Source organism: Pogoniulus pusillus, chromosome 1 (genome assembly GCF_015220805.1).
Source record: "Pogoniulus pusillus isolate bPogPus1 chromosome 1, bPogPus1.pri, whole genome shotgun sequence".
Taxonomy (NCBI): domain Eukaryota; kingdom Metazoa; phylum Chordata; class Aves; order Piciformes; family Lybiidae; genus Pogoniulus; species Pogoniulus pusillus.
In genome coordinates this window covers 17555077-17580735 of record NC_087264.1, presented here as the reverse complement: position 1 = coordinate 17580735, position 25659 = coordinate 17555077, and the positions used below count along the sequence as shown (strand labels likewise).

At 41.2% G+C, this 25659-nt stretch overlaps 2 protein-coding genes across 3 annotated transcripts in view; one reads left to right on the top strand and one right to left on the bottom strand.

Moving 5' to 3' along the window:
- CHGA (chromogranin A) overlaps positions 1-25659 on the top strand; it is a 231296-nt gene that overhangs the window by 54743 nt on the left and 150894 nt on the right. The window lies entirely within an intron of this gene.
- ITPK1 (inositol-tetrakisphosphate 1-kinase) overlaps positions 1-25659 on the bottom strand; it is a 145015-nt gene that overhangs the window by 37849 nt on the left and 81507 nt on the right. For both annotated transcript variants that reach the window (XM_064142496.1, XM_064142506.1), the window contains exon 5: positions 21679-21796. In XM_064142496.1, the coding sequence (XP_063998566.1) occupies positions 21679-21796 (118 nt within the window). The remainder of the gene's footprint in view (positions 1-21678; positions 21797-25659) is intronic.

The following is a 25659-nucleotide window of genomic DNA, read 5'->3' as shown; positions in this document are numbered from 1 at the left end:
CCGTAAGCTATTCGTGATAACACAGTAATTAGCGTGCAGACATGCCACTGGAATAACCAGTGAGAAACCAGTTCAGTCACCTCACTGGAGGAGCTGGGGGCTTGATCCCCCTGTGGGGGTCGGACCTGAAACTCACTGCAAAGGAGAGCAGAAGTAGGAAGTTGTTTCCTCGTGTCCACAGAAGGCAGAGACCTTGAGAAGGGTGGCACTGCTGCAACTTACACTGACTTAAAGCACAAGACGCGTCTAAGAAAGGGTAGTACTTGCATCTCTAAGCCCAGGCACAATTCACCATCTTTTGAAAGTGTAACTCTTCTACACTGTGTACTTTGTTTAGTTCCTAAGGCTGAGCTATATGTTTATCTGCATTTGCTTTTAAATCTGCAGGATGACCCCTGCTCTGTACAGCATGGGACAGTAGTTATACTCATTTTGGCAGTGCTTACTGATCTGTTATCAAAACGAATACTCTGTCCTCAGTGCCCATTTCTTAAGTGTGTCCAATTAAGAGAACATCCTATAAATGCAAACCCTGTCAGCTAGCCAACACACTCATGTTATTTTCCATAATACAGGTGTACTTTTATAGACTTACAAAGTATTTACAGGGAAGGAGCTATCTCAGGCAAGAAGAAATTAATTTTCTGTAGAAAAGGCAAATAGTGAGATGTTCATACAGCACAGTTAAGAATGGGATGATGCAAACACATCATTGCCAGTTGGGCAATTCAATTTCTTTGCTTGCAAGAGTTTGAGAGTTACGTATGAATAAAGTTACCTTCTTTTCCTCTCCCCTTTCTGCTTATCCTACTAAGCAGGAAATCTCACAGAAGTCTCATAGCTCACATTAAATAATTTATCTAAGAATCAGCTTAAGATTTTAAAAGGATTTTCATTTATTACAGACCATGATTACTTCTGCACAGCCCTGTACTCATATTACATTGGCTTTCTTCCAAAAACTACTCATGGACTTTAATTTCATTTAATTTGTAACCTTTGTTTTTGATTTCCAAAGCACTTGTATTCTTCAGCATGAGTCTAGTTATTATGTTCTGGCTTAGACAAAGCTGACAAAATCCAGGGTTAAACTGCAGCCAGCCAGATTTCAGACTACTTCTTCAGAAGAACACAGCCCAGAAATGCTTCAAAAGCTGCTCCTCAGCACAAGACAGTCCTCACAGGAAGCATCCCACTTTAGGCAGCAGGTACAACCTGCATGCACCAACATCAACATCTTTAAAATACCTTTGAATGCATTTGATTCCAGACACCAGAGAAGCCTAGAAAGATGGCAGTTGGGTTTTTATTTCAATACTCATCTGCCTAGAGTATGACCAACAGAAGGAAGGAGAGGCGATATGATTAAATACACCACATGAACCAGCTTACCAGTTTCTACCTTTTGCTATGCCCTTAGTCTTATCTTAGTCCACAAGAGAAGAGTGGTCTCTCAAAGAGCCCAAAATGATTCTTCTAACTGGGATCAGGAAGCTGCTCTGCTCCACAGGATGAGGCTCATTCTTTCTGTTCTAGGTCTGTGATGTTTCAGAAGGACAGAAATTCAGATGCATATTTGTAGTGATGGCACACAGTGATGATGAGTATTCACATGCTCTCATGGAAACCATTCCCAAGTATTTGCTTTGTTTCTCTGTATTTTACTTTTCCTTTAGGTTTCCCACTTTCTTTTCTCCTTGGTCTTTGGCTAGGGAGATTTTCAACATCCTTTGCTTATTTGTTTTTCTTTTTCCCCTCAGTACAAGGAGACCATCTGAACATAACAGGAAAATCAGCAGAGGCCAAGGCTACAAGCAGACTTCTAGGGACGACTGTAAAACCACAGAAAGCTTACAATTACATTGTTCACATCATACCCCACGGCAGGGACTTACTGAGGCAAGTAAAGGGTTTATCTGTTCTCAGTTAAGTTTTTTTCTGCCATCACTCTAATTACTTTTTCAAACTCACACAAATTTGCTTTCACAACATCCTGTGGTACTGAGTTTCCTTGTTTGCCCATGCAGTATAGAATAGTGAAAATGTTGCTTTTTTAAGTTAACCATCTGTGACTTTGATATTTATCAGAAGAAAAAAAACACATTATTGTTCCCATTCAGCAGCAGCATGCCACTCCTGATTCACACAGGCCTCCATTGTGTCCTCCTCTCAGCTACTTCAAGAAGTTTTGAGTTCTCCATTTCAGTTTGATCAAATCCTTTGCCAGTAAAACTACTGCACTGGAGATGGAAAACGAAGGGTCTGGTGGCTGCAGTGAAGCATTTAAGTAGCACAATGCAAGTATATGCTAGAAAATCTTTTATTTTGCCTGAAAAGACTTATCCTGAGTCTTTACAGAGACTCTTAAGAGATGATCTTGTGTTTATTTGCAGAAGACTTGGAGCAAAAAAAATTAATAAATCACACTATTCTAAGCTTGCTTTGGGGCTTTAGGCTACTCAGGTTGAGTTTCAAAATACACCAGGTTATTAGGTAACTCTTGCAAGGCTAGGAGAGCCACTTCCTGAGAGAATATAGGGTGTTTGCTTGGAAGAAGCTGGAGAAATGAGAGAGAATACCATGACTGTAGATCACAGAATCATGAGTCCAACCATTAGGCTAACAAAGACTAAATCATATCCCTAAGCACTACATCTACATGACTCCTAAACACCTCCTGTGATGGGGACTTTGCCACCTCCCAGGACAAGCCATTCCAATGCCCAGTAACCCTTCTGGTGAAGAAATTTTCCTAATATTCAACCTAAACTTCCCCTGGAGCAACTTGAGGTCATTTGTTCTTGTTCTATCACTTGGTAACTTGTTTGAACACACCCATCCCTTGGTGTAGGCCAGATTTTGAACACAGTCTCCTACACAAAATCCCTACCTCCCATATTAAAGTGCACTAAACCAGCAAGTCTAGTTATTAAGAACTAGGAGCTGCTCTAAAAGGATCAATAAATAGTTGAAAGTTAGTCCTTTATTTGAGTTTTCTTAGTTCAGAAAGGAATGCATTTTGGCAGAGTTAGAATGAAGATGAGAAGCTGCACTTACACAGTTAGAGAGCATTAAATATATCACATTCCTTTTTTGTGATTTAGAAAAGTAATCAGAGGCCATCTGTAATTCCTGCACAATTAACTCAGACTGTAAATCCTCCCAACTCTTGTGTCTAGAAGGAGGGAGAAAAATTCTTGCTCAAAACAAGAGCTGCAGACCCAGCTCAGAAATTGGTGGTGGTGGATGGGCTTTGACTTTATGCACAATTTTGCCTAGATGGGAGATCTCAAAGACTAGTATGCAAGAAGGCAGAGAACAGCATTCAAGTGTGATGCCTGCAGGGAATCAGGGCCTCCATAGCCCAAATATACCCCTACCCTAAAAAAACAACCACAACCCCAAACAAACAAACAAACAAAACAAACACACTGAAAAACAAAAAAACACATCACAAAACCAATCCAACAACAAAACCCCTAAACCAAACCAAGCCTAAATGAAACCAAAACCCCACAAAAGCAATTTGCCTTGTTTAAAATTTCAAAATGCCATGCTATACATGTTTTGCTCATTAATTCCAGTTAAGAATACAGACATGTAGCTGGAAATAAACGTTAGGTGAATTTTAAATAAGAATTAGATTTTGTAGCTGGACTGGGTGGGGTTTTTTTATATTTCCTCTATAGCAGCAGACATGTCCTGTTTGGAGCTAAGCTTGAAGAGCTCAGAAAGCTGCCTATGTGCCAAGCTTGAATCCTAGAAAAACTCCACACGGTGCTTTTCTGGGCTGTGATGTACATTGTTGGCTCATAACCAGCTTCTCATCCACCAGCACCCCCAAGTCCCTTTCTGCAGGGCGGCTCTCAATTTCATCATCTGCCAGCCTGTACTGACATCAAGGATTGCCCTGACCTAGGTGTAGGACCTTGCACTTAGCCTTATTTGAACTCATGATATTCCCCTCAGTCCACTTCTCCAGCCTGCCCAGGCCTCTCTGGATGGCATCCTGTCCTTCAGTCTTATGAACCACACCACTCAGCTTGGTATCATCTGAAAACTTGCTAAGGGTGCACTCAGCCTTGCTGCCTATATCACTGACAAAGATATTGAACACCACTGGTCCTAGTACAGAGACCTGCAGGACACCACTTAAGACATTTCTCCATCTGAACATCAAGCTGTTGATCACTACCCTTTGTATGCAATCATCCAACCAATTCCTTATCCACTGAACAGTGTGCAGAACTTCAGGAAGCCTTGTGACACGTGGCATACTCATCTCAACAGTATCTTAAGAACTCAGCCATCAGCTAAACATGTCTTAAATGGTAAACACAATAGAAAAAATAACAAATCAATCCTATTTTAGGAGTAGCAGTTCTCTGTTCAACTCATTCTATCAAAGTTCAGCTACAACTCTTCACAGACACATACACTGAGCTTAATTAAAAAACAGTATACAGCCTGGTTTATTTGAACTACATTTGACATACCACCAGCCCATGGACCTTCCCTCTCTTACATCAAACTGATTTTAGACTATGTAGTACTTCATTTTGCACAAACAAGTCATCCTACAGGACAAGGATCACTACATTAAATTATCATTAATTTTAATTACCATACTTTCTCAGCTCTTGATATGTCACCCCACCCTGAAGACATGCTTTGTTTCAAACTACAAAGTCTTCTAGACTGTTTTTAAAAGCCATGCCATTTATTTATCCATAATAGCAATCAGTATAAAGCAGAAAGCTAAATCACACCACTCAAATGGTAAAAACCAAGTTCAGAGCAATGTTAATCTTTCTCTGATCCCTTCTTCCAAGAAGCTGCCTCTTGCAAGCTGATCCAACTCGAAAGCCCACAAGTACTACTGCAGATTAGCTGGTGAAGCAGAAAACAGGAGCATGAGCTAGGGGGGACAGTGAATGTAAGAAAAGTGGTTTACTGTGAAAACTACTCCATGCTTGATCCCCAGGACTCTTTTAATTAAGCATCTTTCATATTGATTGAATAACAGTCTGTACTAAATTTCTATAGCCCACTTCTATCAACAAAGCCCAGCACTGACACTGGCCTTAATTTAACCCAGAGCGTAAGAAGATGGAGGAAGACATTTGTCCTGGGGTCCCACCAGGTCTCTTGCACACCTTATGTCACATGAAACAAGTACTTGAGTTTTTCTACTTTGCTTGAAGCAAACTGCATATGATTCTATGATGCATTTAAAATGCCAACCCAAAAAACTCCCAGCATCTCAGTGTTAACTTCAAAGAATACAGGACACAAAAAAGTCACTGTTCCTTACAGGAGGCCCACTTTTCCAACAGTACTGAACAGATACCCAAAAGCTGGCACTTGCAGATTTACTTTGTACCTTACAATGAAGGCAACAGGGTAGCTCCAGAGTAAAGCTAGGGACAGAAATCTCCCATCGACCCTGAATCTATATGGTTTTCCTCCCTCCACACAGGCATTTGGTCTGCACGGCACAACGAGAGTTTTAATTAAGTTAAATCATTGGCTTTTGTGGTTTAGAAGAGATTATTGATACTTCAATAGAAGTTTCCTGTGATACTTAGAACACAAAGAGTTCCTTGAAGCAGGCAAGAGCTGGAATCACAGAAAACACCCAGTTGGAGGGGACCTCAGAGATCATCCGGCCCAACTCTCGACCCAGCACTGAAGGGTGAGCACTAAGCCATAGAGAAGAGTTCTAGAGATGTGAACAGCACATTACAATTTTGGAGATGTTGACAAATGAGGATGGGGAAAAGAACCTCATCACTTCAGGGTTTTTTCTGCTTTAGGGAACATTTGGGATCTGAAGCCTAAATAGACTCTTCCCCTTGCCCTTCTTTGCCAGAAGTATTCGGCAGTGGTGAGAAAAATACCACTGCCTGAACGATTGAAAGTCAATAGTCCAGGAATTATCCCCTGTACACAACACAGTACTACCAAGTACTGATCTCCTTCCCCAGCTTGGTGAGGAAAAAGGGCTATTGCCAGCAATTCAAGCTCACTGTGGAATTAACTTAAAATATTTCAAGCTGGCAAATGCTGAACAGGTTAGAAATCCTCCCCAGCTGGGCCCCTGGCACAACTAAGAGTTAATAAAATGGAAAGGGAGAACTGTGCACACACTGCCAGACACTTAGACTGCAAACAAGGTCTGTTAAGCTCCACACTAAGATTTAGCATTTAGGTAAAGCATCTGCATTCATGTATTGGGACATTTTGTCTGTTTATTTTCCTAAGAATAAGCACTCTTCAGAGTAATTCACACTCTAGTTTTGTACATATATGGACAGCCTAGAATTTAGTTGGCCTCAAGTTCTCTTACAAACAACCTTGTTTGATACTTGCATCTACTGAACTAGAGCAGATGTTCTTTATCAGGTTTTTCTTCTCACCAGGGTTGGAAGAGAATTGCAGTATGTGCAAAGCTGCTTCCAGCCCTGGTGAACACCTGGAACCGAAGATAAACAATCAAAACCTACTTCATTTGCTCTTAGTATTCTTTTTTAGCATATTATTTGATGCAGACAAAGAAAATAGATTTAGGTTTGTTTTTTTTTTAACTTAGTTTATTTTAAATATTTTTTTTCACTGTTTATTCTTCTAAACATGTAACTGCATCCGGGGGAAGTATAGGCTGGATGTTAGGAGGAAGTTCTTCACAGAGAGAGTGATTGCCATTGGAATGGGCTGCCCAGGGAAGTGGTGGAGTCACCATCCCCGGAGCTGTTTAAGAAAAGACTGGATGAGGCACTTAGGGCCATGGTCTAGATGACTGGATAGGGCTGGGTGCTAGGTTGGACTGGATGATCTTGGAGGTCTCTTCTAACCTGACTGATTCTATGATTCTATAGTTATGCCCTGACAGGAGAATTCTGACTTTTAAATACCTGTTCTCTCACTACTTTGTATTAACTGGCATAAAACTCCAACAAACAATTTGCTGAATGATTAGGTTTTAAACAGCATCACAAAAAAAACCCCAAAGCTGCTCAAATTTTAATTACTCACTTCTTTTGCAATATGCCTTTCAAAAATCAGTGCAAGGACTAGCAATTTATTCTCATGATTATTCATGTAACCCCATTACACAACCTGAATTTTCTATTCCTCTGATTTTGCCTTCTCTCACTCATGTTTCTTGCCTTGGTTTGTAAGGGAAACAGATGAACATCCCCCTGGAAAGGACCTCTGCTCAATCTCACATCCATAGCTCATGAAGCCAGAAAGAAAAAGGGAAGGCAGTGAAATAAAAGAACAACAACAAAAGGTCAGAAAACTGAAATTCTTCTGCAACATCATCCCACATCAAAAGGCAGTGAGCTCACAGATCTGACCCACAAATGTTAGTTAGAATCAAATCAGCTGGATGAGAAGTGCTGGAAGTAAATCAGGACGCCCTGAGTAATTCCATTACTCTTCCATTTGCCTTTTGTAAAACAACAAAATGTTCCTACTGCACTCAGACCAGGAGTAAATCAAAGCAGAGCTACGGATAACGATTCTCACCTCATGTGTAGCACAGAAATGAGATTTGGGCCTCGCTAAGAAAACAGCATACTTTTAAACTGAACACTGCAATTCTTCTGCTTCTTAAAATCAATATATACTCCTTCCCACTCCAGTGCTCTAAAATAATGAAGACTCTGCAAGAGTCCCAAGGAGCAGACAGGCTGGTCTTTCTGGGGACAGAAAGAGCTGGGCACAAAAAAACCCCCTCAACTACCCTGCATGCCAGACAGGTCTTACTCCTCCAGAGCTGAGTATTCCAGCCTTGCTGTTCTGTGCACTGTAATTTTCTTCAGTCTCAACATTCATTTTATGGTCTGAATTAGGTTCTGCAGAGTTTGGATGTTAATAATAAGTCTAGCAAGCTGCAGTTGTGTTTCTTTGTAGCAACCAAATTCACTGCAGCTCTCAGTCCAAAGATTTTACAGTCATGTTTTTCACCTAAAAGCAGGTTGTGTCAGAATAAACTCGTGAGATGGCATCACTTGATGGAAAAACCTAAGGCAAAACTGGGATTTGTGCAAGCAGAGATTGCTCATATCTAAAAATTCAGTGAAAACATACACTTCCTAATTAAATCAATCCTGAGATGTCAGTAAGACTTTCTAATGTTCACTTGCTACTTCCACTCTCCCAGTACGGCTGTCAGCTGCACCACTCACTCTCTTCTCACTTCAATACAGTTTGCTTAGTACAAGCATGCACATACACTAATCTTTGCCTCTGTGCTTTGCTCTACTGACATCCACAAATTATATGTGATATCCTAGGAGTTAAGGATCATAAATCCCCTTCAGCATCAAACTTTTGCCTTTTTTGTTTGTTTGTTTTTGTGGTTGTTTTTTGCTGTTTTGTTCTTAAAAAAGCTCAAATGCACTTGGACTTTTCTGTGATCAGAACGTTTCAGTCCAGAAGAACTGTGGGGTTTTTTGGGTTTGTTTTGTTTTAGTGAAGATACCTGCACTCAGGGGACTGACAACAGCACAGATCTTGCAAGTCTGAAGGACACACTGCCTCACATATCAACAGGTGATCTGCTCATCTCTACTTTTTTCCTACCCAGCTATAAAATACACTTTCCCTGTATAACTACACAACCATGACTTTCATGCTACTCAGTGTTTCAGTTTTACAATCTCAAGCATTTCTACAGAATGACTGTGAAGTGCAAACTGTAAAGGACTGCAGCATTCAACCCTGTGCTTATCCTCATAGCACAATGACAGACTATTATGATATTTAGCTTAAACCCTTCTAAGGATTGAAGCTGTAAAGGAGCAGGACCAAAAGTCAGCATTTCACAGCTGATTGAAAAATGAAGAATTCTTTCTATCTTTCTTCATATTTTCCTAGATATTGGAGAAATGACTAAGCCATGAAAGTCTGAAATTGTGCTATAAAAGCAAGATGGAAATGGGTGTAGGAACTCTCATTCTAATCTGTTTTTATACTCAATTTGGGTTTGCTTTGAGCAAATCCCTTATGAACTGCATGCCAAGACATTTTTATAATGATGAAGTGAACAAGTATTATTTATGGCAAGATTTATATAACCACCTACACGTGGGAAGCTGAGCATAGTGTATTTTTAGCATCAGATACTGCAGGCTTCAAAATTGTGATGAACCTTCAATGTTTAAAGAAAGCAGGTCACAGCTCAGAATTCAGCTTTCACTAAATTCTGTTTCAAAGCATCTCCTTTGTGTAGAGCTGCAGTTAAAGGATAGATGGGCACTGTGAAAGTCTTACTGTTTTCCTCCAACATCGTAGGACCATTGCTATTGCAGTGGCATTGGAAGGTGAATATTTCAAGCACTGTGTGAAGTGCCTGACAAGAGGTAGTGTCTCTCAGAGAAGTTTCAAAGCAAAGAGAAGATTGATGAAAGACAGAGGTGTGAAATGACAAAACATGGGGACAGAGAAGTTACTATCTACCCATGCACCATTGGAAAGGCTTGGAATAAGTTCAAGCCCTTCAAGACTCAACACACTCAAGTTCTACAAGTTTGTCTTTCAACAACTTCAGATCTCTCTCTGTACCTTCTTGGCAGCCACAACACCCTTGCTCTAAAGAATATTATGATGGGACGTGTCTTAGATTAGTAATACATGCCCTACAGCCACTAAAACTACACATCAACACCTCAGTCTTTGGAAGCTGCAGTACATGGTGTATACAAAGCAAAAAACATAATATCACAGCACAAACCAGGAAATGTTGGGGGGAAAAAAAGTTATTTAAAATTTAAAAAGAAAAAGAGAGAGAGAGAGAGAGAGAGAGAGAGAGAGAGAGAGAGAGAGAGAGAGAGAGAAAAGAGGAAGCCTACTTATGCTTAGGTTTCAAGGAAAACAAGATTCCCCAAAAGCCTGAAAAGACATTCAGTGCATGTGGATCTGTACCTCTACAACAGGAAAAATGCATTTCCCTAAAAAATCTAACCAAGTATGCCAAGTTACTACATGAAATTCTCTTGGACAAAACAATACAAAGACTGCATGAGGTCACAGAATGAAAAGAGATCAAAATCAGCTGCATATGACAAGACACATTAAATTCCATAAGAAATACATTTGTTTTACTCTTCAGTTCCAGGCAGGAACTTTAAACTTTCATTTCAACTAAACTAAACACAACATTGATGATTTGATGAAGCAAACTAACACAGTTTTAAAAAAGACCTAAAATTCGGTATAATTACACTTAGGAGACAATTTTGTTTAAGGATTCTTTCCTGTCCCTAAAACAGGAGGGGGGAAAAGAGATTTTAGGATTAGAGAAGTATGACTTGCTTATTTTCTTAAAGATAAAAATCCCTGTGGTAAATCAAAGCTATAAACAAAGATATGGCAAGTACTGCCAGATGCAGAGAAGTATGTGCATGGCCAGATGTGATTCTTATTCCATAAATGCCTATTACACTTTGAATCCTAGCTCTGTCCCAATATTAGCTGGGTTGTGTGTGCTAATATTCAGGGCTCCAATAAAAGCTGAAATGGCCAATGCAGATTAAAATCAGTGTTGTTAAAGAAGGTGGTAATTCTTTTTGTGGGTAAACCTGACTGTAAATCAATTTGCACTTGAAATTAGAAGGGATTCTCAAATATTTAAGTATTCAGGTGTTTGAGCCATCTGTCAGCTCCAAATCAGTGGAGAGCAGAACGAAGACTGTATAATCCAGTGGGAAATCGTTCAGTAGTGGTCTGCTACACCACTTAGACACACACAAGTTTGTGGTGCCAGATAGCATCCACTCAAAGGTAGCGAGGGAGCTGATAAAGTGCTCACCAAGCCACTTCGCATCACTTAGCAGCAGTTCTGCCTAACTGGGGAGATGCCAGCTGACTGGAGATAGTAAATGTGGCTCCCACCTACAAGAACGGCCCGAAGGAGGATCCAGGAAACTACAGACCTGTCAAGTCTGACCTCAGTGCTGGGGGAGGTCATAGAGCAGATCATCTTGACTGCCATCACACAGCACATACAGCACAACCAGGTGCTCAGGTTCAGTCAGCATGCATTTATGAAAGGCAGGTCTTACTTGATGGACCTGATCTCCTATGACAAGGTGACCTGCTTAGCAGTTGAGGGAAAGGTGCAGATGTTGCCTGCCTGAACAAGCTTTTGACACTGTTTCCCATTGCATTCTCCTGGAGAACCTGGTCACTCACGGCTTGGGTGGATGTACTCTTCAGTGGGGGAAATACTGGTTGTATGGCCATCCTCAAAGGGTTGTGGTGAATGGAGTTGTTGGCCAGTCACAAACAGTGTTCCCCAGGGCTCTGGGGCCAGTTCAACTTAATACCTTTATCAGTGATAAGAATGAGGAGATTTAGTGCACCAGTAGCAAGTTTGTGGATGACACCAAGTTGGCCATGAGTGTTGATCTGCTTGAGGGTAGAGAGGCTCTACAGAAGGATCTGGACAGGCTGGATTGGATGAGTCAATGCCAACTGTATGAAGTTCAAGTGCCAAGTCCTGCATGGAATACTACAGGCTTGGGGCAGAGTGGCTGGAATGTTCCCTGGGGGTGCTGATCAACAGCCAACTGATTATGAGCCAGTAGTATGCCAAAGCTGCCAAGAAGACCAACAACATCACAGCTGCTATTAGACATAGTATGGCCAGCAGGAGTAGGGAAGTGATTGTCCCCCTGCACTTGGCACTAGTGAGGCTGCACCTTGAATGCTGCATTCAGCTTTGAGTCCCTCACTACAAGACAGACACTGAAGTGCTGGAGCGCACCCCAAAAAGGGCAACAAAGCTGGTGAAGAGTACAGAGAACCTGAGGAGCATTTGAGGGAACTAGGGTTTAGCCTGGAGTAAAGGAGGCTAGAGGGAGGCTTTCTCACTCTCTGCAACAACCTGAAACAAGGCTGCAGCAAAGCAGGGCTTGGTCTCTTCTCCCATGTAATCATCACCAGAACAAAAGAAAATGGCCACTTTCAGGTTCATTATAAATGATGATTTATTCAGTGCAAATAAAATCGATGTTTTCTGACCCCTTCTAATACTATTTTCTCTCAAAATACTGAAAACCAGAAGCAATTACAGTCAGATCTATTGCCTAGGACATTCACATCCCCACAGAACAGGACTTTGAGGGGAAGCACCACGCATACAGAACTGCCTGTCATTTCATGAACAACTTATCAAACGGGAAGGTATAGAAATATTATGGGGTGGCACTGAAAGACACAACACTCAGAATGACTACAACACCTAGCTAATGTTTTGTAGCACTTCGGCTATCGAGGTAAACACATTTGGAGATCTAGCACTTTAACTAGCAGCCTAACGACTGATTAGAAAACACAGTGTCAAAATTCATGACAACTGCAATAAACCGTAAGCACAGATTTTGCCCCCCAAAACTCCTTCACGATTCTAAGTTGCAAAGGCAGCAGAAATCAACCAAACAAAACCCCATCTGAAATCTGGTGTGCCTGTATGACACATCTACGGAATGAGCAAGAATTTGCGGTTGAATAAATCTCCCTGAACCCAAATACAAAGAAAGTGTATTCGAGCTGGCTAGCTTTCTTGGTGGAACTACCCCTCCCAGGGTGCATCTGCCTTTGGGAGAGTAAATCCTCTCTCTTGTCCATCAACACAGATCAAGATTGCATCGGCTCTCCCTAATCAACACAGATCAAGATTGCATCGGCTCTCCCTAATCAACACAGATAAAGATTGCATCGGCTCTCCCTAATCAACACAGATCAAGATTGCATCGGCTCTCCCTAATCAACACAGATAAAGATTGCCTTTATTACCTTCCGGGACTCAGACCAGGTGCTTGGCCGAAAGCTCAGGGATGCAAATCAACAGACCTTGGAAACTCCTGGACCTCAGCCTGGCTGGAAGGCCAAGGATGCCTAGGTCTTATCTCAGCTGCCCCGAAGAGAAAAGGCTGATGTGTAGTCAGGGTATGGACAGGTACAGCCAGGGAGGGGGCGGAGGGCGCCCGCCGGAGGCACCAGACCCCTGCGGATGCAGGAGGATACACAGGAAGGCTTCCTGGGGAGCTGCAGCTGGACACCGGGCAGATAACGGCATAAAAGGCAGCAGGAATGCCTGCCAAAGGGGGGCACTTCTACCGGACTATCAAAGGCAGACCTCCACCAGACCACCAAGGGTGGACCACCACCAGACCACCAGAGCTGCACCACCACCAGAAGAACCCCTGATGAACTCCACAGAAGATCGTCCTTGGGCCATGCACCCTGCTCTCTCTCTCTCCCCTCCACCTGTGACTGAGGGTAAACTGATCACAGCTCTTTTTCTTCTCTGCTCCTTCTTCTCTTCTCCATCATTCTCTTTATCTCTCTCTCTGCCCCTTTTCCCCTCTCCCCCTCTGTTTTGTCTAACTTGATCCTTTAATAAACAGTTCTGTGGTGCTATCTGTTCTCGTTTGCACCTTAACTTCACAACACGGAAATCCATAAGAACAGATCTTGCTCCTCTGGACAGAGATATTGTTAGTCTCTGTTCTTTGCACCTTGACAGCCTTCCTGACAAAACTAGCAGTATAAAAAAACATTTCTTAAGTAGGAATTAAAAACCTGTCCCCAAGAGTAACAATACCAGCAGCAGATTACAGGGTACAAGAAATCAGTTGCTGTGATACACTTTTTCTAGAAAGCCAACACTAATTGCTCAATACTGAAGTAACTTCAGTTTATCTCCTAGCAAATGCTTGTAAGGATTCCCAAATCAGCAATTAGCATCTGTCCCATTGTGCTTCTCTGCCTAATATCTTATGCAAATTATACAATTTAGAGCTTTAGGCTGAATGTGTGGTTGCCTGGCGCCGCAAGGCAAATGGAGCCTTCTGATTCAGGAGTGCATCGCTCAACTGCCTCGCCCTTGTGAAGTGACAAACTCATCCTGCAGATTTCTCCACCAGGAAAGAAATCCTTGGTCCTGCTCCACCATGGTCACATGAACAGGTGCAACCAGCCCACAGCTCCTCTCTCAGCATCCCAAAAAAGAAGAATTAAGCCATCTCCAACCCAGAAGTCATATAGCCAGAGTAATGTGACTGCCCAGCTAAAACATACTGCTGAGTCCTGCAGAATCAGCTTCGCTTCCTTTAAGAAATGCAGTACAGTGACCTGAGCTGTGATTATTGACACCCAGAAGAGTTGTCTCCATACAGCCATACCAGCTTATGGCTGCATTTGGACCTCTATTTCTGCCCCATCTGTATGGCTGCATTTGGATCTCTATTTCCACCCTATCTGCAGCATCTAAATATCAGAAAAATGAAAACTCAGCACTTTCCAGGCACTACTGTAAAAAGAGTACCCCAGAAAGGAGGAAAAAAAGGCAAGATGTTAGTGGTGTAGCGTACCAAATAACAGTGATAAGTAAATGACCTTATTTAGGAAGACTATCAAGCAAGTGATCATAGAGGTTTGGTTCCACCAAATAATAAATTATACACGAGACTCAGATCATCTCAAGTCCCTATACTCAATCTTTATGCTTGCAGCCTTTTCCACTCTATCTTTAGAAAGCCATTTGGAAAATTCATAAGACAGAATCAACTACTGACATCAAAGAAGATAAAGGCACTCAAGCTTTCATGATTTTTTTTTCTGGTACACTTAAATGTCCTAACAGTCACATAAAGCCAGCAGATAAGTGAAATGGGGGCTGATAGTACTTTTAGACTAAATATGAGGGGCCCTTGTAAATGAAAGCATCCTTGTCATGTACTGTTATCAGCTGGCCCCATTCTAGACTGATAAAGCCTTAAGGTCCTGCTGGACTCTTCTCGAGATTAGAACCTAACCAGGGGTCTCCCACACTGGCTAGACACTTGTCTAAGGAAATGTGAAGGATGATACTTTTCTTGTCCACACTAGACTACTGCAATACACCTTAAAATAAACGGCTTCCTCAGCAACAAAAGTGACATGGACACATCACACCAGATTGGAAAAATGCTATACCAGCTAAACTCTGGTTTGCAATCAGATGAAGACCTACTGTTTCTTGATCTTATGAAAATACGAGTAGAAACTTGCTCAAAAAAGTATTCCAAGTTTCATATTGACATTGTAAGCAATTTATCTTTAATTGGCTCTTCCTTACTTTTTATAGCACCTAAATATTTGGGAAAAGTATCTCCTGTAGTATGCCAGACATGGAAATTTCTGCACAAGAGGGTCAGAATAACTCGAAGCACAACTGTGCTGGAATTTAAAACCTCCCGTTTATTTAGTGAAGATTTCAAAATGACAAGAAGAATACTCAGTCCTCCTTTCCTAATTTTAGAGCAAATAATCTTCAAGAACTAATCCATGTTCTGTTCTTAAAACTCCAACTGGAGATTCCATAGGAATGCCCCATGCAAATGTAGCTGAGTTATGGCTTGTATCATTTACCCCATAAAAGCAGATTCAGTCATTCTTCAGATCCACTCAAAACCCAAACACAGAACTCACAGAAGCTCTTGTACAAATGATTATAAACTTTTCCACATTGTCAGCTTTATCAAATAAAATAAATGCTTTCAAATGATGTATGTAGTAGGCATATACTTAAAGTTTCCAATGCTGGTATGCAATAAATGAATCAAAGGCCCAGTCTTGTTTCTTTTTAGATTCAGAGAAGTAAAGGAGACTCAAAGTGAGATGGAGGCCAATATGTAGCCTCAAAAGCACACAAGTTTTAAAGATTAAATCTAAGTGTAACATCTGAACTTTAGAGACAGGCTTATTTTGAAAACTCAGTGACCATCAAGATTACTAGGATGAAGCTGTTCATTTGTTCAAGGAGTTCTGTCTAGCACACTGAGATGAAACCACAAAAATGTTTTGTTTCACAAAAAATGTTCTCTGACTTTCGTGTCTTCTGGACCGCAGAGTCAGCTTGAACGGCAGGGCAATGTATCCTAGTAGGTCAGTGGTAGCAGACCAGCAGACTGCCACTCCTGGATGGGAGAACCGAGATCTCGTTTCAGGAAGGGCCTTCAGCTCTCTGGGTCCCTCCCACCCAAGTTGGGAAAGACCTGACAGGTAAAAGTGATGAAAACCTGAGAAGGAGAAACGTAGGCAGGAAAGGAAAGGAGTCTGTTTGTACTTTCTGTTTACAAAACAGCTAACTTACAGCGTTCTTATCTTAGAAAAGCCTTTTGTAAACTACAGGAACAGGAGTATGCAATGGTACAAGATAGGAGGTTCCAGGTTTCCTTCTGGCTTTCTTCTCCTTGCCAACTCTCTCAGGATAGGATTAGTCCTTTACAAGCAGCTGCCTACTTTACACTTCAAAGCCAGGGCTTCTTCACTGTACCACCAGCACACTGATGCCACTTTGTCAACTCCATCCTAGATGAATGAATGAGATCTCCCGCGAAAGATGTCATGTAACACCTCTGTGTGTCAGAAGTCCCCCAGCCTTTGCAATTTGAGACAGCAGAGCTGAGACCTACCAAGTGCTGACAGCCAGGGTACAGAACACTGCCACGAGAAACACTGCTGTTTGCTGATGTGCTTTGGACAAAATCCTTCCAGTCAGAGAGATCATTAATCTCATTCCAATTACTTCCCTCCGAGCATGTACACTAGCCTTCAGATAGACGTTGAAAGGCAGTGAGTGACCATGCACCACACTTGAAGCAAGGTAATGAGGCATCTGTTTGCACGCCTTCTTGGTGAAAAGAGAGTCCACAATCGACAAGGGAGAGTTTTGCATTCAAAAACCAGTGCTGTTATTTGCAGTAGCTAACATTAGTCCTCTAACTTAGATGTTTTTCTGATACATCCCTACATAAGCAAGTAAGGCTCAGGTGGGTAATTTAGAGCCTTCAAATTAAAACCAAATATTTTTTCCTTTTTTTAGGAACTTCAAAAAAAGGTAGAGATGTGTGAAGTTGACCTGTGTAACTATTCTTCTTCATCCCTTCTGACCCAAACTGATATGAAAAGTAGAGCACAGAGAGTAGAGGCCACAGTTCCAAAAGGTAAATGTACAGCACTATGTATATACAGCTGTTTTCAGGCACTTGTAACTGCGTGGCCTGACTGAGAATTTTTGGGTATGCACCACTCCAGGAATGTAACTGCTCCAATAGCTTCCAAAAAATGAAACCTGACTACCTACTTTGGCACTGAAATGTAAATACCCAGTTTTCTACTCAACAATTGATCTACAGTTTCTCTTAAAAGAGCACCTACAGACTGCTTGGCATCAGAGGCTCACTGTATCAGAATAAGTGCATGGTTCCTGCCCAGAAAAAAGTCACCCAAAGGAAAGAGGCAAACAGATGTGTGTCAAGAGAAGACTGAACACATGGGGATAACATGCTGTACCCAAAGTCACACAAGTCAGAAGCACAAAGCAGAAAAATCTGAGCCTCAAATGAAGTGCCTTACCCGTTACATCATGCTGAGCCTCTCTCAGTCACAAAAGATACATGCAGTTGTTCAAGGAGTATTTGTAAGATAGACAGAATCTGATAAAAGAAATCCACGGAAAAGAGAAGGATGCAGTGATCTCTTCTGTAATATTCCCCAAAATCAGAAAGGAGAGCACACAGCAGATACAACATCTCATATAATAGTAAACAGTCAAACGTAAATTAATTCAGTTACACACTGGGATGAAAATATCACAGCTAAAGGGTTTTATACTACGTAGAGTATTCCAATAGAATAGTCACCATACTTCAAAACAGACTATTAGAGAAAGTCAAGAGTCACAGCCTGGTTCATGCAGGAGTTCTCTCTTTTAGAGGAACCCCATGAAAACTTGTTTCTGTAGACATTTTAGGTTTGGGAGTTTTAAATTTAAGGATCTAAAACCAAGAAGATTTTAAAATCATGGAAAAAGGCAAAGAGGAAATGGTCAGATAAATGAACTCAGGGTTTGCAGTATCTGAAGTTCAAACATTACTGAAGAAAACTAAGCCACTTGAGACAACAAAGGAAGCTGATTATCAGATGGGAACACTAACTAGGTAGAGCACTGAGTAGCATATTTACCCCAGCTGTGGTTTAATTTCTTCCATTTTTATTATTACTTGTAAGATATGTAGAGATTTTTAAAGCACTTTTACCTTAAAACTAAAAATGCCATGTAAAAAGGCTAGTTAGTTCCTAGTGACAGTGATTTTCTATTAGCATCTTAAGCATAATTAAAAAAGCTTTAACTTCAATTCTGAGGCTGCTGGATCACAGCTTTACAACAGTGTCTCAGAGAACTTAGGTTTTATTTATAAGGTTAAAGCTTAGGGATACATGGCTCCAGCCATACAATATCCTGCTAAAAATGAAATTACTATTAAGCGATGCTCCTAAACTCACAACAAACATTACCAAAGCCTGATCTTAGAGCACTTTCATATTACAGCTAATTCTTCACAGATAAGTAAAGCAATACAGCTGCTGAGAGAACTCAACTGCTATACTAAATCACTCTGTTGAGTGATTTATTTCAAAATAGACCTGCCAGCTATGTAAGACAGAAGTTGGGAATGCAACCTTTATTTTTTCAGAGCTTTTTAAAAAGCCTCAGAAGCAAAGGTTTCTGAATGATTAGATCTTTTAGAGCTTGCACTCAAAATAACAGAGAACAGGAAAAGAGGAAGTCACAGCCCTGGTCAGACTATTACTTCCAAAAAAGAATCCATTTAAATCAGTACTAAAATAAAAGTATCTCTTCCCCCCCCTAGAATATCATCTCACTTCCTTTCAAGGGAGACATCGCTATCTAGACTGAAGAAAACAACAACCCCTCCAAGTCACCTCAGCAACTCCTAGTTGCACACTAGCACACCAGGTTCAAGGTGAATCCTGGTGCAAGTTGCCCAGAAAGATCATGCAGTCATGTGGAGATACACAAAACTCAACTGGACATGGATGCAGGGAATCAACTCTGGAGGACCCTGCTTTGAGCAGGGAATTGGACTCTCCCAACCTCAACGATTCTGAAAATGTGCAAACCTTGTATTTCCACAAAGGCTGAGTAGTTACAGTGTCAGCCTAGGACAGAGAAAGCCCAAGATCAACCTTGTCCTTTCCCTCAGGCTAGACATATAATCCCTGCCTAGTTATTAGTTCTCCTTCACCTCAGTTCCTTTAGCAGCCACAGATTGCACTAGCACAAACAAGGAGCATGCCACAAAGCATCTTTCCAGCTCCTTTTCAGGAGGCTGGATCAAAGTACTTATCACACAGAGACTTGACTCAATAAAGAGCAAGCTACAGGACGTTCAGAAAGCCTAACAATGTCCAGATGCCCACTTTTCAGATGCCTCAAATAAGGAGTTGTTCTTTCTGGAAGCACGGAGAACTCCCTGTCAAAAGGACAGTCAAGGCATCATCTGAGACATTTAAAGAGAATTACATTTAAAATAAAGCTGTTTATAGAACATGGGGCCTGCTGCTGCAGAACAACAGTCAACTCAGCAACATCTGCTGTTTTCAAAGGTGTTGGCCACACAGAGGGAGGAGAATTCAGCACCACCATAAAAACTGGAGTCAGCATGGCATGTGGTCAACCTTCCTTTAGCTCAAATGGTGCAAATCTTTATTTTTTACAGTTCTTGTAAGGTCTACAGGAATGAAAATAGGTCCAAAATGAAAATCATAACAATTATACTTACTTATAATTTCTTTAAAAAATAATTCAAATAGAGGTCCTGAGTCTCTGAATCCAAAATTAGTTTGCTAACAGCAGAGTTCTCATTACACACACAGTCAACACTCCTGAGTTCATGACATTCCTTTGAAAGAGATAATCCCTTGCACTGAACTTAACTCACCCCATCAGTTTTGTATCCCGTGATCAACTGGGTTCTCTAGATAAAGAGACTTCCTAGCTGAAGACTTGGATTTTATTTTCTTTTAGTGACTTCCATTTTGAAATTCCAGAACAAAAAAGATGTGGCCTCATGCTATTCACAGATAGAAAACTGAAACAGAAGTAATACATCTGTGAATAGCCTTGGGATATGACATAACAGCTGCAAAGCAGAGAACATAATTTAGCAGGTGAAAATAAGGAGGTAAGGAAAACCCACAACACTGTCCAGAGGGATGTAACTGTTATCTCACTGCAGATCACCATGTGCTGCAATACAGAGGCTTAGGTTGGAACGAAAAGTTAGCCAATTGCTCAACTCTCCTGAGACTTCCCTAGCTAAATACAAAATTGGTTCAAGGTCTCTGTCAGGATGTTTCTCCTGAGGACACAGAAATAAGATGAGGTTGAGGAGGATGTGTGGGGTGGGTGAGCACAGGAATAGGGGAGATATGGTCACCTAACACTGAAGCAGCCAGTGAGAATAGGTGAAGCTTTTCATGGCTTCATCCCTCAACTTTATTATAGCTTCTCTTTAAAGGGTCAGTTTTAACTGAACAGAAACCTATTTTTCTCTTTTTCCCCCTTAAACCCTTAATTCTTTTTCACCAGTGGGTGATATATGTGCAAAACAAACCTCCTGCAAAAAATGGATGCTCTCCTGAACACTGTTCTCAGAGATAACAATAACGGTAGCAATCTAAGGAAAAGAACAAATAACCTTCTGGATCTATCTGCTGCTAGGACAAAGTCCTAACCCACACCTCAGAGCACAGGTTTTCCTCAGCACCACTTTCTCACTCACAAGATGTTATAATCACTCCAAAACAAAATCCTTTTGAACTAATTGAACATTTTCTTCTAAAGAGATTCCAAGAGACAAAGGAGGGTGTTGAGAATTATTATTCTCACTTTTATGTAGACACTGTCACTGGGGCCAGACATGTCAGATGCAAACAGTCTGTCTATAAATCCAGAAACATAGGAAGCTCATCAATTTTTATGTGCTCATCAAGATAGTGGCAACACAATCATAATGGTAATTCCAGTAACACCCCCTTAGAATGTATTTCACTAACACAATTCCCCTCAAGTATTTCTAACGTATGAAAGCTACATCAAATATGATGGCTACATCAAGAGCTACTCTAGATTTAAACTCAAAAGCCAACAAATGTTTCAAGAATATAATAGTCACAGAAATAGCAGCTACAATGGTTAAAACTGTAAGATACTAGAATTCTTCAAGTTGAAGAGGCATCATTTCTAAACATGGGAATATAACTGAAATTATGCTAGTTAAAGGTAGCAGTCTACGTTGGGCACACTGGAAGTTCATTTATCTTTCTCTTAGTAATTAACTTCTGCCATAGGCTTCCATTTCTTTGCAAAAGTTTTGTTTACAATTTAATTTCTTTCAGTTCTTTCAAACCAAGTTTTTCTTCTTCCATAAATCTCTCTCAAGTTCAGGCCTCAGGACTCTTATCACAAGCTGCTAAGTTTGAGCAGTTGTTTCAATTTACCAGCACACACAAAAAGACAATGTTTGCCAGGTTTCTGGGAGTTCTCACTGTAGTAAACGTGCTCCTTGTTAAATCCACATCACATTTTCAAGCAGATTCAAACTTCTCCTTTGCAGATGGAAAGGGAAGAGCACAGGATTCCAGAGGGCAATGCTGTGACACAGGAATGCTTCAATGTTTGTGCTCCCATGGAGACACAGAACACAAGGTGCCCAAAACCACTACTTCAACCTCATATCAAGCCTCCAGAAGCCAGCTGCTTCCTTCTCTAGTCACAAAAAAAGCCTTCAGGAAGAGCAGATATTGACCTACCTTGCATGTATGCTTCTATTTGCCGAATTAGCTCATAAGACTTGGATCGGTCCAGAAGTGTACGAATAGCTGGAAGAGGGTCCAGGATAATGGTTTCTGGGTGAGCATCAATATACTCCTGCAAAACAAGTACACAGCAGAAAAACCCAAAAGGCATTAGGTTGGCTGCAGAACGTGGAAATATTATGAGGAAGAGAATAGACAACATAAAAAACCTCATTGTCCACCTTTTCTTCAAGAGGAGGCAAATGGACAGCGGCAACACAGGAAGTCACTGGACAGTCTGGACATTGATATTTGAGTCAAACAGAGTCTTTAACTGGTTTAGGATGGCAAATTTCTCCTATGGACTTACCATCAGCAGTGAAACCTGTGCTGCCACCATATCAACACAGAGGGGAGCTGCTGGCAAAGTGCCACAGTAATAGCTGTGAGCAGGGCTAAGAAAAGCAATTAGGAGAAGAGAGATGATACTCTGCTATCTTGGGGTCAGCTTTGCATTGAATTTCTGCACGTGAACTTCACAACTATCTAAACTAAGCTCAAAACTACCTCTGGATTCTTTTATGTTGTTATTACTGCTGTCCCTTAGTTGGTCTGAAGACAGTGTTAAGAGATGGATGATAAGGGCTGGGATTGTTTTTGCAAAGCTGAAAAGACGATGCTTCACTGTCTCTTCACTGAGTTTTGAAAGCATCTATCTTGCTACTTCTCCAAGTTCTTATTTTTCTCTCCTGACTACGAGAACAAAGGAAAGTCAATGTTCCCAAGGATCTTTAGCTTGGGAACTCTATTACCCATTCACTGAGGTCATGACTGTACTGCTGCATCCTGGCCATGAACACAGCTACCCAGTGTTGCCTTTGCAAACCCAGCAAAACTTTCTTCTCTTTCTCAGAACAGAAGTTGAGTTCCTTTATCATTGCCCCAGCCTGGCTCCATAATCAATTGAACAAACTATCATCCGTCTTATCCTTTCCAGTATCAGACAAACATTCCAAAGTTAGCATCTATCATTGTTTTACTTTTCAGCTCATCAGAGCAGAAGCATTGTTCAAGTCATGAATATCCTGAGAACAGTTTTCATGAGTCTCCTGCCCAGAGACACCAAGGAGTCAAGAAAGCAGTCAGATTTCAAATACAGAAGGCATTAATTGTCTTAATATTTTTTTAAGAGGTAGAGTGTGTCTATGCACATGCCCTTTTCTGCAGCACCTGTGGAACTAGGATGATCTCATGATTAGGGCATTAGCTTAAACTTGCTGATCATGAAACTGTACTTCAGTACCTCAACATGCCTAAGGCATAATATATGACAGCTCTTTTAGTCCTTTTATGCCTCAGCATAAAAGGTGAGGAGCTACCACAGTGTGCGTCTTCACGACCACACCAAGAGGACAGACAGCAAATACCCTGGTGGGGCAGTGGGTACTCATTCACTGAGCTTCAAAACATGACTCAGCATAGATCTGGCAGCAAATATCCCATGCAGTTTCTGATGTGTGCTCCACCAATTCCTTCTGCACTGTAGTGACCACACTCTGTCTTGACTAGTCTCTGGTTTCACCTTGAACTGAAGCTTCCTGTATTTCCATTCAGGACAAGTCCCTACTCTGGAAATATTAATCCCTCCCCCAATACCTATTTATCCAGCCTATGGCATCCATCCCTTCACTCCCCTCCAAAGAAGGAATGATTTTTCCCTCTCCTAACACCTTGTGCACCTTCCCAGATCTTCCTGCTGCTCATCTTGGCATTGAGGGCTATTCTCACTTCCCTGGGTTAGGTGTGTTCCACTTGTTATTTTGGCTCATATCACCCTAAGTACTTCCAGAGGGAGCTTTGCTTTTTATGCTTCCTATACAGAACTTCACAGTACTTTATAACGGTTATAACTCTAAACTGCATTATGTGAGCATCCAAGCAGTCAGCTTGACACCCCATAATGAGGTCTAACAGGAATGAAGGCCTGATTCCAAGGCCATGCTACACCAGGCAATGTGCCAACAAAAATGAGCATCTTAGCTGACTCCCTAGTGAGTGATTTCTCATACTGTACTGAGTGTACAGTATGAGGCTACAGCCCCTTCGCACACACAGAGAGGAGCTTGAACGTGTTATAAAACCAGGAAATTTCTCAGAATCAAACATATTTTAGGTACTGTTTTCCAAGACTGCCACTACAACAGTGAGGATCTGCATCATTTTAGTAGAGGAAAAGACTGGGACCTGAAGTGTCTCCTAGAGCCAGTCTGGGGATGGGCTACAGTTCTCTCAACAGAATCCAGAAAGAGACTCCCATGTGAAGCAGAGAAGTTGCAGAATAAGGTCAATATATCTGTATAGGTATTTCCTACTTGAACAGAGGTAGCAGTTCATTGCTGAAGCTGTTAAAGGGGCAGGAGCATCAAAATGCTCTCAGGTCTTTATAACTATGCATCGCTTCTCATGATAGTCTGTGTTGTTTGGATCTCCATTGCGGAGTCACCGTCCCTGAAGGTGTTCAAGACTAGATAAGGCACTTGGTGCCATGGTCTAGTTGACTGAATAGGGCTGGGTGCTAGGTTGGACTGGATGATCTTGAAGGTCTCTTCCAACCTGGTTGATTCTATGATTCTATGAATTTGATAGCAGATAAGCTACTACCAGGTATGAACCTGAAAATGGAACAATTGCAGAAGGAAAAGAGAAGCACTGAAACCAAGAGGTAGCTTTCAGTTCCCTACAAGCTTTCAGCTTCTAAATGTCCTCAGTTCATTCCAACAAGATAACACTACACTCTCCAGTCTAAAGACTGGTATCCAGCAGCAGATTCCAACAACCCCAGCAACAATCTGGAGGTTATTTAGGCTTTCCAACAATATTTTGAGAGGGCTCCGTCCTTGGGCTGCAGTTCAGCTTGACCCCATGTCTATGTTTTCCTCTTTCTAATCTTTGACACAATAAAGCACACAAGAAGAAACAAGGACTTTTAGCAGATCCTCTTTTGTTTGTATTCCAGGCTTGGCATTCCATTGTGCTTTGTATCAGCCCCAATACTGGCGGAAGGCCAGCAATGAAACTTGAAATCAAAGACAGAGCAAGTATTTCATGTTCCTTATTAAATATCTCTGGATATAAGCCAGAGGTTTTTAAAAAAAACATTTTCTTGAGAAACCTGTTTATAGATGAGAACAGACTTCATTGCCATTTTGCCCCAAAAGACAGCTAATTATTTTTATTAGTTTAAGAATATGTTAACAGAAATTTGATACGTTATCTACTGTAAATATTAGGTTATTAGATTACAATAGAGACCAACTGACTCATTTACTTGATTTTATTACTAAGCAATAAAACTTCTATGATGTTTTGTTTAATATTAAAGTTTCATATTAAAAAGAATGTTAGCAAACAAAACAGTAACAGCATTTGGATTTGTGTTTTCCCATGCACAGTACCATGAAGACGATCACTTGTAACTGGACTGATATTTCCCTATGTGAAGGCAAACACAAACTTGTCTAAAGAATCTGCATCAGATTCAGACTTTGAAGTTCCTTTTGGGTTGTGCCAATCTCTCTTCATGGTCACCTCCAAAAGGAAAGGTGTAAGTAAGCTGGCTCTTGGACAAACACTTATCTCAAAATTGTTTGTCTCTAAACCAGTTCCTGCCATGGCTGGGTAGGATGAAGTGGCCAGCAAAGGACAGCAAGGACAGATCCCTGTTACATTTCTATTCACTATACATTCATCTCAGAGCAAGGTTTCTGAGTACTCAGCCTCTCTGTTCTGCCTTCAGAAGTGTTTCATCTTGCAAATATATACCCAAAGGAAGCTGTCCTACCAGTCAGCACTTGAATTAATTTTTAGTTAATTTTGTGTGCTTATGATGCTCTTCTAAAAATCATGACAGAATTCTTTTTCAGGTGGGAAAAACATGGATACTGGCCTGTGTAATCAGGTACAAACAGACCATTTCAACTTTCTGCCTCACCTTGT